At 37.7% G+C, this 17,030-nt stretch overlaps 1 protein-coding gene across 4 annotated transcripts in view; it reads right to left on the bottom strand.

Annotated features, from left to right (window-relative positions):
* WWC2 (WW and C2 domain containing 2) overlaps positions 1-17,030 on the bottom strand; it is a 98,906-nt gene that overhangs the window by 29,746 nt on the left and 52,130 nt on the right. For all 4 annotated transcript variants that reach the window (XR_014692784.1, XM_084518496.1, XM_084518495.1 and 1 more), the window contains exons 5-10: positions 14,043-14,122; positions 10,626-10,755; positions 9,851-9,997; positions 8,827-8,900; positions 4,507-4,749; positions 6-95 (exon numbers count right to left, since the gene is read on the bottom strand). Coding sequence is in view for 3 of the 4 variants with exons in the window: in XM_084518496.1 (XP_084374622.1) it covers positions 6-95; positions 4,507-4,749; positions 8,827-8,900; positions 9,851-9,997; positions 10,626-10,755; positions 14,043-14,122 (764 nt within the window). In the remaining variant the exon portion in view is untranslated. The remainder of the gene's footprint in view (positions 1-5; positions 96-4,506; positions 4,750-8,826; positions 8,901-9,850; positions 9,998-10,625; positions 10,756-14,042; positions 14,123-17,030) is intronic.

Here is a 17,030-nt window from a genome sequence, read left to right as displayed (position 1 = left end):
CTCACCTCCTAAGCTGCGAATGCAAATAAGTAGTCAGTTTTGTAGTTTCTTCAAGTTTCTGTACCAACTCTTTTCTTCTCTCCTCCAGTTTCAACCTGGAAACAGAGGTACACGTAAGTAGAGAAAAGCATTACTGAATAGTCACAAGGCTAAAATTCCTCATGGTAAGACAGAAACACAGTGAACATCCCTCGTTTTCATCTGGTTGCTGACTACTAAAATCCAAGAGGCTGCAATAGCTCTCAATCCTATCATTAAACCCCAACCACTTCAGCAGAGTGACTTTGACTGCAGAATACTAAGCACTGCAACGAGCCTGCTAAGTGTGCAAGTGAGCAGCACGTTGGTACGTTCATACTGCACCAAGTGAAACAAGGACTGACACACAAACACTGGGAAAACAGCTACAACTTCAGGAAAATAAGATCTGCACTACTACTGTCTTAAAAAGCCACGCTACAGCTTGGCTCCTCACTTAGTATAGTTTCAGGGGAAGACAACAGCAGCACCACAAACAGCAAAAGAACACCGATACCACTACTGACACTGACAACGCGAGAACTTGGGGTAGCGCTGCAGGGAGTTTAATATTAAAGCTCTCCCTTTGATCTCAGAGTCTTCCTAAAGACAAAGCACAATAAATAGGCCAGATCCAAACGTAAGGTTCTGAGATGGCGGATCCCATTTAGGAGTCCTTGGTAAAAATATCTACATTCCCAACTGTTTTTTCATCACATCTGAGCAACACAGCATTGTAATGCTCATTATTGAGGCTCACCTTTATTACAAAGCAGGATTATTACCTCCTGCACTGCCATCCAGCCTAGCTCTACAGCTCCAAACGGTAGAGTTCTCCCACCCCTTTCGGCTGGCTGCTAACAGAAAGGATTCAATAACCCTTACAGTGGCTTTTCCTTTTATAACTCCCTTTTATCACTCCATTTGCAACACCAAATAAATTGCTTTCCCTCAGTGGTTTCAGCTAAAACCCTGCTGTAGTTGTGGATTAGTGTATTCTCCTCTAGCCCCTGTTCAGTCAACTGATACATGTAACAAGTTCTTAAGCAACTAATCTGAGGGACAACAAAAATTACTCTAAAAAGGTTTCAGGTCCATTCTCAGAAACCTTTCCTCTGGCCTTTCTGGCATCTCAAAGACGTGTAAATTAAAATTCAACTGCAGAGAAACACTTCAAAGAACAAAACCAAAAATCAACCATTGCTTTCTTATGCAAACTGAAGGAAATACTCTAGAGTTCCCAGAACTCGCTCCCCCAGTGCAAGATACCAGTTAAAAGGCATTAAGTCCTCGATTCAACAAAGCATGAAAAGCACTTGCTTACACCCATGCTCATTCAGCGAGCGAATCTGGGTTATGCAAAGGTGAAGAAGTTACCCCGAGGTCAGCCAGGGTGTGAACTTCCACTTCACTGCGCACACTGCGTGTGCTCCTACACCGCGGTAACGCCTTCATCTGCCAATACCTGCTGGTGCTGGTAAAAGCATAACGCGGTATTTCATTCCCTGCTCATGCACACAGGTTTCCCAGCCAAGAATTAAGCTCAACTGGGGTATCAGACATTCCCTCCCAGCACTTTTAACTATATAGTGCCTTCTGCCTTCTTTTAAAGCACAATCTATCCCGCTTTTCTCAAGCAACAGCACTCTTTGTTAACTCTTTTGTGACTTTTCAATAAATAAATTCATTATCCCACAACTAATTGAGATTCAAGCTATTTTTTCCCTCCTACATCAAGCCAACTTCCATACTTTGAAACCTACTTTATAGCATTGACAGGATCTTTAACATGCCACAGACCATGTAAACACCCTAACCATCAGCAGGGTAAACTCCCCTTGCAACCCTCGGATCTGAATTCATCCAATGCTCATCGCAGGAGTGATTTGAGACACCTTTCTCCCATTTCGATCATAGACTGTAACACTGATGACAGAGGCCTAAAATCTTTAACGAGCAAACAAAAACATTAAGACGTTAACACGTACACACTTCACCTTTCAGTGGAAATTTATGTGGACACGTCTGTTTGTGAGACACAAGACTGGGGGGGCAGTACTACAGGCAGCAGCACAATCACGGAGATTAACATGCATCCATCTAAAGGCCTGTGATTACCGAGATTCTGCCAAGGACTCCAGAAGTAATGGAGTCTCTCCCTAACACAAATGCAGAGGCAATAAAGCAGCACACAGTTCTCAGCAGTTCCACAATGCAGCTATTTCTGAGCAGTTGCTGGAAGGCTTCTTCGGGCAGCTAGACTAAGCCCTGTCTGCTTTTTTGAAGCTGATATGTTACGATTTATACCCTGCTTCTGTAAACTGACTCCAAGTACATCTACTAGTGGCAGTTTCAGCACTCTTCTCCAAAATAACCCAGGGCTACACTGGCAATGTTTGTAAGTCAGAGCAAGTTTCCTGTTTATTCTTCCCCCTTAAAAAAAAAAAAAAAAAAAAAAAAAAAACAACTTACAAAAGGAAAAACAACTTGTCATATCATGCTCCTGACACAATCCACAGCTTCTTATACTGTTGCTTTATTATCAGTATCAGTGAAAGACTGGAAACCTAACGTATTCATGAAACTTTATGAAAGAAAATAGTAATGCAATGACAGTGCTGCGCTTTGAAGGTGGTGCGGCTACTCCACCGAAAATGGAAAGCAGAATCTTCCTCGTCTCTAAGGAATAAAATGATGACGTTTGATCTGACACAATTAACTGTAACCTTTTTATAGATTCAGGAAAAGTTTCATCATCTGAATTCCTCTACAAAAAACAGGATTTTCTTTAAATTCATAGCAGACACACCAGAAACAATCTCCAAATTAGCTTGGTGTGAAAGAACTGACTTGATCTGAAGTCATCAAGAGGGAGACAGTTTTAATATGATAAAGAGCTGCAGGTAGAGATTCACTGGAGCTTCACTGGAATGGCACAGAAGCCAGCCAGAAAACACCATAAATACTGCCTCAACCAGCAGAGTATGACATGAAATCATACAGTAACCGCAGAAGACTACTCCACATTTTCAGCTGCAGAATAAAAATCAAAGCAGAATAACTTGAAGAAAATAGAGGAAAAAGAATCTTAAGATATAATAACTACCTGTGTCACTACCCTTGGAAAAATAAAACAGAACAAAACAAAACAAAAAGGTGCTGTTTCATTTTCACTTGAATGGGAAACAGTTTTTTCTTGCCATTCTCCAAGTTTGGCATCTGGCATGTATGGGAAAAAGGTTATGTGCACAATTTTATTTGGCACTAAACACTCAAAACCAAAACCAAAGACTAAGTATGTAATAAGCTAATTATTCACAGTAATAGTCAAGACTCAGCTATTACTTACAACAGCATTATCATCAAAACCTTAGTTTCAAATTTTTTGTCTATGTGATTTTATTATTTACCACTTATTGTCCATTTATTAATGGACAGAAAGCAATGGAGCCATTGTAATTTGGATACTATCAAGACAGACTGGTAATTTCTCCTGTAGAAGGGTAGTAGGACACAACCATTATCCTATAACACTTTTGGATTCTTAGTATGGTGCAGTTTTAAATATTAGGATGTATACAAATACGTTTAAAAACCATGCCTAATTCACACACACTTATTTGGAAACAAGAAGGAATTTCCTCACTACTCAGTTAAAATTTAGGAGCCGCCTTCTAATGTCAAAAATAAGAATTTCACCATTGAGTGGAAACGGAGCACCAGCAGGTGTTTCCTCACAGTGGGAAGTAGGAAAGTCTTACAATGCTGATTATATTACTTCAGTAAGGCATACTGCACTGATAAATAAAGTGACATTTTGTGCTTATTGCATTTTATGTGTGCTAGAGATTCCCATAAGTTTATTTCCACTTACAGTTGATGAAAAGTCCATTTGTGACAGTCACCTTTGATTTTCTCCAGCTCTGAATCTGGCTAATACCATTTATCGTGGGAGTTGCTTCAGTTGCCAGTTAGGAAGCGACAAGTTAGAAAAGTTTTGCAGCAATTATGCTTCTCCTCTCAACTTTTTTTTTTTTTTCTTCTTTTTTTTCTCTTTCGGTTGCATTTTTGCATGTAATAAAACTCACAATGAAAGGCTTCAGATGTTGCAACAATCAAGATAATCTTTGTAACCTGAGTTCAAATAGTTTGCTGCTATTATCAGACACTAGTGAATGATGTATTGCCCTCCTGCTGGTCTGTTGACATTCCTCAGTTATTTAACATCTGTCACAGGCATTTTCATGCTGGTAAGAAATGCAGAGCAACTGATATTGCAGAGCACATACAGGGTGTTCGCATTCTCTCAGAGTACAGAAGACTTCTTTGTGTTTCTGCCCAGTGGGCTAATAACACATTTAATTAAGACCTACATAGAACAGTTACTGAAGGAAAACAGCCCATCAAGGCACAGTTCAGGGTCTGTAACAAGTACAAAGGTTAGATTGCAGAAAGAGGCATTTAATACCAGCAGAAACAACCCCTTACCTTTCAGCAAGTGCTTGACTGGGTGTGCTCTTTACAGAATGCAGCTCCTCTTCAAGCCTCTTCCTTTCTGCTTCTAGCTGCTCTAGCTCATCTTGAGTACGTTTGCGTGGTGTAATAAACTGGAGTTCCTTCAAAAGCTCTTCTTTTTCATTGATTAGCATCAGTTTTTCCTTTTCCACATCCAGTGCCCCAGGCCAGGCCTCACTATCTAGCTTAGACAGTTCGATCTTTAAGTTAGCCATGCTAAAATAAAACATAACAGATTTGTCTGAGCCCAGCACAGCACGCAATTATGAGGAAAGACAGAAATGATACAATATTTTGAAAGGTGTGAGTATATAACTACTTTTTCTACTTTCAACTTTTCTGACTTAACATACTTTTAATTACATTTACTTCACAAGAACGCAGACTTTGACAGAGAAGCAAGCCACCTATCCAGGCCAACAGGCTGTGTAATCCTCTCTGCCCTAAATACCTCAGAAGAATGTACTTCTGAGAATGAAGAAATGAATGCCAAACCTTGGAACTGTGGTGCCTTTTCTAAAGTTACCTGCTTCATATATGGAAGAATGCTAAAATGCACAGTAATATGCATATGCATTAAAAGTGAGTTCCTCCTGAGTTGAATTAAAAGTCTCAACGTTAATAAAAGCTTTACTGAAAAAGCTTTACTTTGCTTTACTCATCTAGGAGTATGATCTATTTCTCCAAGCTGTTGGAGACTGATTGCTTCTCAAACAGCAAGGACCACCGTTAAAGAACACACACAATATCAAGGTGCTCACTTCAGCAGCAGATGCGCATGCAAATCTTAAAAGGTAGGAGCATTGTTCTCCTATGTGATGAAATGAAAAGGCAATATGACAGTGGACGCCTGAAGGAAAAGTATCTGCTTGGAAGTCTGTGCAACTGCTATTCCACTGTAGATGTCTGATCACGGCGTTAGGAGCCCAAGATTTGGGATAGCAAAGGAAGTTCCCTACATTATTATTGTACGATGGCTCCATTCTGATCAAGAAAGGTTATTGCCAGTATTCAGTCTCCAGAACCGCTCTGCCATTGGGCTCAGCAGCACAGCACAAAAGTGCAGGTTTTGCAATAAAGACTCATTGTCCACTGGAAACTACATAAAGCATAAAAATTCCCACTACAGGTGCCACATATCTAGCCAGATGGTAACTTCTAATCACTTCCAGCCTTAGCTATGCCTGAAATAACTGCATAGAGAGTTATGGGAAGCTCTGATCTATGTAATGGCTCTGAGCCTTCCTCATCACTTTGTTGTGGGCTGGGAAAAAGCAGAGAAAGGAAAAGTCAAAATAGGAAGACATTCCCTGACAATCTAGGGCAAGAGGAATTTATCTGTTGTGTTTATATATAACTACCGCAGTTAAATACACCTAAGTTAGCTCACAAACTGATCCAAGTCTGTGCAACTTCAGTGTTAACAGGCACTGCCTAAAGTAATGACCCATGCCATGTTGCATCATCACACACACACAATTTGGTTTGTGTCATATTTCTGTAGTCCCGACAGATTTCTAGGAAAACACGTTTCATCTTTCCAGTCTGTTTTCTGTCATTTACAAAACTAATGATATCATGCTTATTTTGCACCTCAACTATTAATTTTACAGTACATTAAGGTTTTTATTTATGGTCAAAGCTAAGAATAGTTAATATTAAATCTAACTATCCTGTTGCTCGTACTAGAAGCTTAAGGGGAACCTCCCCTTTCTTGTTCCATGGGTAAAATTTATCTCATCTGCACCTCAATGAAAAAACAACAGCTATAAAAATATTAATAAAAAATACACCCATCAAAGTGCTGCAAGAACAAGTTTGAGCATTTTCACAAAACAACAATGCAAAAATAAACAGAAATACCATCAGCAGTGTTACCATAACCAAACAGCAGGATGAAATGAAATGAAGCATTTCAACATATTTTGCCGCTATGTATACAATTTAACAGTCCTTTGGAGGAGCTGTATGCAGAGGGAAAACAACTGCATCATTTCAGATGGATAATGAGGTGTTAAGATTTCAATCTCCAGGTCACTAGCTCCAGCTAACCCTGGCTCTGTAGCTAACCTTGTTCTAAGCAGCTGCTATTGACAGCTGCTTGATGGCTAGCGGAATGGTCTCCCAACAGTTCTTTTGCTCCCTCTGCTACAGATAACTCTCTGCTATCCTGATACCCTTTTCCACAGACAACATTCCTCCTCTTCAAGAGGCTGCTGGCTAAACGACATAAAATATGCAACATACACAATTATCTGATAATTTTGGAAATAACTTTTTGAAGTAAAGAACTTCACTCACAAGAGCTTCTCTCCCTCTTTTTAAATACAAAGCAACTAAGAATTTGCACATTTCATATTTCAGAAAAGATGGCCAATATTTATTAACTTCCAGTGATTATTACAATGGCCATAATAATTAGGGGGAATGTGATTAGATACTGCATTTTAGTACATTTTTTTGTTATTCTGAGATATGTACACTTTATTAAGTTTACCCTACAATCACTGATAAAACCATTCCAACAGTGTCTTCAAGTAATCTGACTGCCTTATTTAAAGTGGAAAGGAATACCCATTATTTGGAAGTTCTCTGACAAAACTGAATAAAGACACCATTTAAAAGGTATTTTAAGCCTGAAACACACTGATGTTGCACAGAACAATTACTTAGTTATGTAAAGATTAAGTACTTGAGCTACTGCAATTTTGACCCACATTCTTGGCTAATTTATGAGACAGTAAGATCCTGTGCTGCAGCAGAACACACCTCAAACACTGTGCACTGTGCTTTTCTATTAGCTAGAAGCAATATACCAACTTACTGCCAGGTACTTTCTTGTTCCTGCAAATGAGATATAAAACACAATGGTGGGACTTCCTTGTATCAAGACATAGACAAAAGAGAGGATGATCTGGTTTTGGATGAAAGAAGTTGACAGAAAACGCCATCTATATGCACCTAAAACACCACCTGACCATTAATACTATGTACACAATGATTTTGAGGCAAAATCACCCAAATTCAATACTGAAGAAACACAACAGCCACAGCACTCTTTGTTGACTGCATTGATTATATAATAACTTTTTAGGATCCCTAATGAGGATATAAAGAGTTACTGTTGTTTCCAGCAAGGATCATAGCTACTAACATACATGAAGAGGACATATATTTGGAATTAGACAGGAAAACATCAGTTGTGCTACCTCCTGCCTTTAAAACATATAAATACAAAGTAAAGGCTTACAATATCTCTTCCTGGTTTTCTAACTGAGCATGCCACAGTATTCCAAATGAGTTAATAATTAAGTCACAGCATAAATGGAGTTCTCATCACAATTTTCATCTGTGGAAAAGTGCTAGTTTTTATTTTATTGTTTTGCTTTGTTTTTTAACATAGAGTAGGAACCCTGGGTGTGAGACTTCTATTTCTGTTAAAGTACATAACAAAAGCTGTGTGGTTTCTGAATAGCTGATACTTAATTTTGTGGAAAATATTAGAAAATAATACAACACAATTAATACATTAATAATAAAAACATATCCATGATTTTTTTTTTTTTTTTTACAAAGAATAAACCTTCCCCCAGTATTATGCAGCACTACTCCTCTGGCGTACCAGGAGGCATGTCACTCTAACCCAGAATGTTCTGCTTGCTGATGACCATTCTTTCAGAGCTATGGCAATCCATCAAAATGACACCGCTTTCAAGATCAGCTACTGCAGAACTTTATTTGAAAAGCATTTCACATTCAGCAGTGGGACAGTTCCTGAATTCTTCTCTCCTCAGGTTAAACTCATTAAAAAAAATAACCCCACAGTGATAACAAGTATTTAAATTATTCAAAATCTCAGGGAAAGAGAGATAATTAAACCTACCAAACCTGTGCTGAAAATTTGAGGCAACTCTAAACCTGAAGAACCTTCAGTGGCATTGTGAACTGAAATGATGACCCCAAAGAAGGATTTACACGGACGTGAACAGACTAGCAACCCCTGTCAGTGGAATGCCATTTCACTCTATTCCCTTAATCTGCCGTTAACTTGTCACTGGCTGCATTTTATTTCTTAACATATGTAACTTAGCATTAAATGTGAAAACTACTGCTCAACAGCACTGAAGGCTCCTGAAAGCCCGCTTTGCATTCTGAAGAAACATTTTACAGTAATGCCTGGTATTTCCAGAGAGGTGTCCACTAGATGTCACTGTGAGCACAATGTTAGTACTGGAGAGGTCGGAAACCTCCCAGCTCAAGACTGTAATTTAACAAAGCAACTAACCCCATTACCTTCTTTTTGCCTCTTCATACTGGAGACTTAATCTGACCTTCTCTGCTAAATTTGATCTACTTCTTGCTCCAACCTGTTGAGAAAAAAATATTAGCCTTATTACTGTGTAAAACTGTAAAATGAATCAACAACACCAAACAAATGCACAGGGTAGAAAAATTACTACTTAGAAAATAAAACCACACCCGCCTTCAGCTACATGCTTGCTGCTATATGCACGGTTAGGAATATACTTAGATAAACAACGGTGCTGTTTTCTTCTGATAAAGTTCATGTGTTTGTAACTACTGTACTACCATATTCTATCAGAGCAAATCAAGGGCATTTTCAAACAAGTCTTGCATTGATTGCACCCAAAAATTTGAACTTTGAACTCCACTGAACTTAAAATTCAGGGTTAGGTCAGTACATCTTAAAGTAAGACTTCAAAAAAATTTGTTAAAAAACATAGACAAGTGTAGCTCTTTGGCAAACGTAGTGCCAAACTGCTCTTCCTTACAAATCTAGCCCATGGAAGTTCAAAGAAGGTGCCAAAATTACGCACAGCTTTCTGTCACTGTAAATACACTGTCAGTGAAACAGAGAAATTATTAATGAATCATTGAAGAGGTAGTTCCATTAACAGCATTTCAGCTGTGTGAAATGAAATTGCACAGTTAAATTCTGAGATCTTCTTTCTGAAAATTAAAAACATCTTCAGATCAAAGCAAGTCTGTAAGGTGCAACATAACCATACAGACAGATCCACACAATACTACCTACTTATGCTGAACTTCAGTGTACTGGAACTGTTTGATTAAATAAGATGCCAGATAAATGCTTCATGCCAAATGTAGAAACTTCATCTGAATCCTGATTTGAAATTTAAGGGGAAAATCAGTTAACTAAGGAATTTTCTCTTTAAACATGCATATATATGCACCTATCAGCAACAGTAAACAGCCATTTGAAACAGCCAGTTCCATTAACCACAGCATTCTGATTTAATTTCTCTTTATATTTGACAAAATGAAAAAAGCTCACCTCACCAGAAATGTCAGTCTGAGACCCTGTATCCAATGTTTGTCTAGAAAAACACAGCTGGGAGTTTACAGAGCTCGAACTCAAGTCTGGTTCAGATGTCCCAATGGTCTGGTCAAGACTGAATTTCTCTCTCAGCTTTGCAAGACTCTGTTCAGGAAACAGAGAATGAGATGGTGTTAAAGTGCCTTTGTACTTTACAGCATTTATACTAGTTCCTCTTCAAAAGATGTTTACCTAAAAGATTCCAGTATAAATTTTCTAGTTTTCATTCCTCACAGTAAGCAAACTAGCCTTCTAACCAAGCAGTTCATAGATGATACTAAGTATGACAATGCCATTCTCGTTCTCTCTCTTTTTCTCTCTCCCCTCCTTTTATCAAACAATTTTAAATAACTGGATGATTAAAAAAAGAAAAGATATGGTTTCAGAAATTGACATAGTGCAATTTAGATTTGGAAGACTTGTACCACTTACACATCTAAATGTGTATCTCTCAAGTTTTGTCCATTTAATATTTTAAATTGTTGTTTAGAGGTAACATGCACTGCACCTTACCTATAAATTCAGATATCTATATTCTCTGACTGCCATAGAGTGACTTTTTGAATTAAGAAAGTCACAGGCTTCAGTTTCTGCATCTGAAAAGTGATTTTAATGCTACTTTCACTCACAGTTTTGAGCATCCCTTGAAAAAGTCTAACATGTATTTAGCATCATCAAAGCTCCTTATGATAAAATAAATCTACACAAAAGTTATGTCAGCCCTAGGAAATACCTTCATTAAATCTTGTTTTTCTCTCTCCCCTGAACTTATTGCCTTTCTGATAGATTTCAGTTCACTCAGGATGGCTTTGGCTTCACACAGTTCATACCCACTCTGTCCTCCAGACATTTTTTGGTCAATTCTGTGGAAAACAAAGAATATTAATACTGAATGCAGCAAATAACGCCTCTGCTGTTTTGTTTCTGACAAGCATAGTCAGAGAATAGAAGGGAAGGAGAGACTATTTCCATTAACAGACACGTAAAGAGAAAAAAGGACATTGAAATCTGCATTAAAATACTTACTATTTAATGCTTAGCAAAAGTGTCAAGGTGTCTAACGCACATACAGTGGATGGGTTTTGCTGACATGGGAAATTTTACGGAAAAACCTAATGCTGGCATTAAAACCACCTTAGGCCACTAGCGGGGCCTTACCAAAAGCAGAGACTCCACGTTTTTTAGTTGATCCAGCCTTAAGGACATGTGGGGCACAGAGCAAGCACTATCTGAAATAATACTCCTAACATGCTACCAGAATTATAGCGTATTGCTGACAACACGATCAAAAATCCTATCCCCACCCTAACTCTCTGCAGCAGAGAAGCAATTTTAGGGCACAACTTTTATAATATTAACTGTGTGTGATCCTTACAGAAGCAGAATTTATTTTGAGCAGTACTCCTCTACCCAGACCCACAATGTGGCATCCAACAGACAAGCAAAACTCTGGATAATTAATACCATTGTCATACACCAGACAATTTACTGAATACCTGCAATATCATTAACTTTACAAAATTTTAACTTAACAATAACAAGGTTCCCAAACTCAGAGAAAAAAAAAAAAAAGCTATTTCAGTCTTGACTTAAAAGTATAGTTTGTAAACACATTTCTCCAACCTCTAGTTTAACTGAATATTTCATAGCATCATATAAATGATTGCAGCTGTGCTTTGCAAAATTAAAAACAACAGGCATCTTCACAAAAGTCGAGCATCTAGTAGAGAATGCATTTTTATAGTGCAATTGGTTTTCTTTTTTTTAATCATCACCCATCATCTTTGCTACAAGACATTAACCTTGTGAGTGAAGACTGAACAAATGCTTTAGTGATCAGAAGTGATCTCAAGCATCCCCTGCAAGAACACAAAACCGGTAACAAAGTATTCTGTTTTTCTTCTAAATTTATGCACAAAGATATCAAGGTTCTAATGCAGTCATTAAAGATGTGACAGCATCTTTTTTCCTTTCTCGATGTTTCAGTTTTTATGCAAAACAGAACAGCCTTTTTTTTTTTTTAATGAGAATTTGATTAAAAAATACGACTCAACACTCAGATTCCCATTCAAGAATATATTTGTTTCAACTTGAAAGATCCTCAAACATTTTTGTAGGTATGCACACACTTCACAGACTTATTCTCTGCAAGCACCCAATTTCTGGTAACTCATCAGGTTGCTAAAGTCAAAGAGATAGAGGATATGCCAACAATTGCAGTCATGAATGAACAGCTGGGTAATACGCCACATGTTGCCTAGTAATACAACGTGTCACTTTCAAATTGCAACTACTTTATTCTGTATGTAATTAAGATGGACAAGAAGGATCTCTGACATATACAATATTCCATCTTCCTGTTTCAAATTAATGGGATTAGTACTGTTCATAAGTTGCTGACTGAATTTTTAAAACAAATGTCCATTGTGTTGCTGTGGAATGCTGTTGACAGTTTCTGAAACATGCTTTGGATTCCTATCAAAATGGCTTGTGAGCAAGCTGCCTCAAAACAATACTTCATTGTTGAATTAATATAATAAAACCAGCATGATTGGCTAACCTTTAATCTTGGGACAGCAGCATAAGTTCTTATTACCTTAAACTTTAGAATCAGTATGTCTGTCTTTTCTAAACTCTGCTTCAAATGAAATCTAATTTATTAATCTGTTTATTAAATTCAGTCAATTATCTTTTTCTCCCCTCCACTCCAGTCTTTATATATTTAAATAACAACAAATGTTACATTTCTGTTTTAGTCAAAAGGAAAGACGGTAGGGATTTGATTGGTATCCTACTAAGGTGCCAAGGGTTTTCAGTTCCTAATCAACTTCAAACTCTTCATACTAAGAAAAAATAAATAATTTGCTCCATTTGGACAAGTCTGTAATTACAATAGCATTGACGGAGCAACATTTGCTTTCACCATTTTTCCTGGCCATTTCTGGGACCAGAATTTCTTTCTCCCAGTTCAAAAACAACAACAACAACAAAAACCTTACTGTCCCAAACTGATCTATTACAATACAAAGGAAACAACATTAAACAACCTACAACATGCTTTGGTAAGAAGTGGGAAATAACCCCAGTCACTCAGCTCCAAACACAGATACTCTGTCAACCTGAGCAAATCACTTCTCTGTGTTTTAGCACTCTACCAGCAAGATAGAAGTACACCTCCCTTCTCCTACATTTTGTCCATCTTCCCTATATATTCTGCGAGCTCTCCAGAATAAAGGTTATTACTTATATGACATTACACTAACATACACAGGAGGTCCTGAGGAAAGGGGTAAAAGAATCCAAACAGTGTTAAATTAACAATGCAACATTGCTTTTGCTACTGGAACTAGTGTAGCAAGAGCACACAGCTCAGCATTTTCCTGTATTAATGTATGGGTACATACTGCAATACAGATAATGACTAGCATTAATAATTCTTTGTTCACGTTAGTTAAGAAAACATACTTGTTAGTAAAGATTCCTCTGCAGCAACTCATGTCCCACAGTGAACCACCATGTTCTCTGTGGTGATAGTTTTGAGTAATGTTTAATACTTTCTGGCCCAACTTTGTAAGTCAAGAGCAGCAGGGATTGCTCTGACTGGGAAGAAATAATAATTAAAAAAAATCAGTTCCTAATATTCCAACTGGTTAAATACCCAGAATGTTCACCCAGTTCAGCATCAGCCCTTTGGAGCCCAGGCATTCCAGCAACTGGAACAAAGAAAGTCAGGTCTCTAATCCTCAAATTGTGACTCACTTCAAACCCTGCACAATTGTGGCACCATTTATACCTCTGAGATCTGCACCCTCCTCTCTCTTTTGAGCTGAGATCTGGGGAAGGAGGAAAGACAGACCTAATTACTTTGTGTGTATGTGTGTGTATGACCTTCTTTCTGCTTCTTTGCAACACAAGCTCCTTCATGAAAAAAAAAATAGAAGGGGGAAGAGATTTCTCACGTTAACACTTGCATAATAGGTTTGCTATTTCTACTGATTTCCTGTTTCCTAAGTGCAACAAAAAGAGTTGTTATATTCTCATTTTTCCCCCAATAATTATCTCACATAAGATGTATTCAATTCCATGACAAAGAAAAAAGAAAGAAATCAGATGACTGAATTAAGTCAATTTCAACTATTTTATTACTCACTGTTGCAGCGTTTCAAAGCCCTGTTCCTTGTACAGCAGCTCTTGCTTCATCTGAGAGAGTTCCCTCTTCAGCTTCTTAACCTTGTGTTAAATCAAAGCAAGACTTAGAAAATTCCTCTTGTTAAATGGCATAACACATGGCTTTGAACAATTAATGTATTCTCTACATCGGATGAGAAAAAAAAGAAAGTAAATTGCTCTACTGACACACATTAGAAACAAAAGGATCTGTTCTCTTCCTTATGTCTATGGGCAACATGCTTTAGTATTAAAGGGACACAAGCAGATTAAATCACATTCCTTATTTGTATTGATACCACACTGTGTTATTAAACCTGAGAGAACTTTAACAAGTAATTTACTTCTCACTTGTTAAGCATGCATTCCAACTGTCCTACAGGGACATTCCTGTTTATTTTTAAGCTTATTATATTTTCACTTTTTCATTCCAGGAAGCTCTCAAGTCATTTGCACAGTAAAAGACAAAGTGTGGACTCTCCTTGTTTTCTATGAATTATCCTTTCTTAGAAAGCTTTACAAGCATTGGATCCCTATGAATAAAATTCACATTCATTTAATTCCAAAACAACGTTAATTAAGCACATTTGGATCACAAATATATGCATCTATTCAATAGATGTGTTTTTGGCAAAACATTCCCTGCTTTCTCTAAATTTGCATGCTCAATTGCTTTTTAACCCTAATATTGCTCTTCCAGAGGCTAGCAGATGAGTACACTACAAAATATTTATGAACCAAGATTATATTAAAAATTAAATGAAGGGTTGGTTTTTATTTGTTAATGTCACCCTTCCCAAACACACTAAAACAAAGTTTCTGGACTACCCATAAAGCAGCGTACTTCTAACATAAATTAAAATTCATCCTCAGCACACACAGAGACAGAAATGTGTACATGAAACATGGACTTCCAAATTTTGGTATTTATACACCTACATCTGCCTCTACATCTTGCACTCTACATACTAGCCAGATGTTTATTTATTTTTAATCTCTTGAATCAGTAAGGTGAAAAAAGGAAAAGCCTGCTAGAAGTCCTCTGCTCTCACTATCACTGTGAAACTCTTGCTTGTTTTCATGTAGGTCTTCAGATGCTCAACTGCATTTTGAAAAACAGACTGTATTAAAATAAGTAATTCTGACCACTTTAATAATTCCAAAATGACATCTCCAAGACTGTTTGCAAGCATTTCCTTTTAGATGTCCTACTTCATGCTATTCTTCAAATCAATAAATGTGACGAAAAGCATGAGAAGCAGCTGCTGTAGCTTTCGAAGACACTTCAAATGCTTCCTATGTCTAAAATAATCAGTGATTTGAGTGTTTCTACACATGGGTTTGTAAATGACACGTTGGCATTCAAGTTTGTATCTTCTGGCTAATGCATTTTCCTTGACAGAAATAAAATGCTTACAATCTCCATTTTATCCAAAGCAAATCAGCTACCTAGATTATTAGGGGTTACACTCAGACTTTTAGAAGCTATCATCACTAGTTGCTTTAATTGACAGAAAACTGTTTTTATTTTCACTATACTGAATATTTAGTGTAATAAATTGGCAATGTCCCTAACTAACTACACATTCAGCTCTCTTCAACTATTTCTTCCCTGACTAGCATGACGCTTTCCTGCAGTTAAGCAGAACAGAGAACTAAGCGAGAATATTAAACTGCAAAAATAATTTCTCTCAAGAGTTTCAGTCAGGTTTATAGAAAACAAACATACCACCACTGGATTTCAGGTAAAGTAATGTATAAAATATGAAAAAAGCCCCAACTTTTTGAAGAAATGAAGAATGACTGAACTTTTTTTTTTTAAATCTGAAATGTGAATTTATAGTAATTGCAGAAGGCACGCTCACTTTCAACTGGATCTCTCAGAAGCCCTTCCATTTTTCTCAAGATCATCTTTTGAGTGTCCTCTTCTACAATTCATCATCATTTCATTATCAAGAAATGTGAGTTAGGTATGTTATCATAGAAGGACGTGACCTACATGATAATAGAGACTCCGTGTTTACTGCACTGTAGTCGCATTAAACTATTCTTGTGCTCCTCGCCTTCTCCTTCATAACTTTTATATAATCCCCTCTTTTTTACAACTCTTCACGTGCTTTATCCTTCACCCTCTTCCTACTGCTTCTGTACATCTTCCTAAGGCACCTGGCAGGCCTCTTGCTCGCTCCTCCTAACTGTATCTTCAATCAGGGTTCTGTGCTAACCCCTTCAACCCCCAGCACTCAAACTTAATGGAACAACAAAAATCTCGTTATTTCATAAAGGTTCACCCCCTACTTGCTGCATATGCATAAAACAGACTTTGATCACACATCAAATTTTTGTCCCTGCTCTCATATTTCTGTCATGTGTTCTCTGTGACATATTGTGTGCTAGGCAATTCACATACCCAAAAGTGTGCATATATTAAGCCCAGCTAACAAGGAAAAGGCCAAAAGCCACTTCAGAACTTCCTCGAATGCTGAGTTTCCCCCCCTCCAGCCACCATTAACCTGACGATGCCAGTAAGCCTCAGCCAGCGTGAGAGAGAGAAACAGGTTTAGTACATCTGACCTAATGGTTCACTAAACAATGTGCAAATTCTAACTAGCTGGCCCGCAGCTCGCTAATGACTAACTTTGTTTCCCATTAAGTCCATGCATGCACGTACTGCAGAATGCCAAAAGGCTGAATATTAGCAAAGCATCCTCAAACATTCAAAGAAGGGTGAACTATGATATAATGCAGTCATACCTCTCTTGCCATCTTCCTTGAAAACCACTTTTCAGCCCTAGCATCGCAGAGCTCCACTTTTTGTTATCTCAATGATTTTCATATCCAGTGGGTTTGGATGACAGCACACTTTATGCTGATACAGATATTCTTGGACTGCACCCCTCTAAACTCTGCAGACAAGATTCAGGTCACCTATTTTAGGCACATACGCAACTTGGACTTTGCAATGCCATTA

Source organism: Aythya ferina, assembly GCF_964211825.1.
Source record: "Aythya ferina genome assembly, chromosome: 4".
Classification (NCBI taxonomy): Eukaryota; Metazoa; Chordata; class Aves; order Anseriformes; family Anatidae; genus Aythya; species Aythya ferina.
Note: the sequence above shows the minus strand (reverse complement) of the source record. Positions and strands in the feature narration are given on the sequence as shown.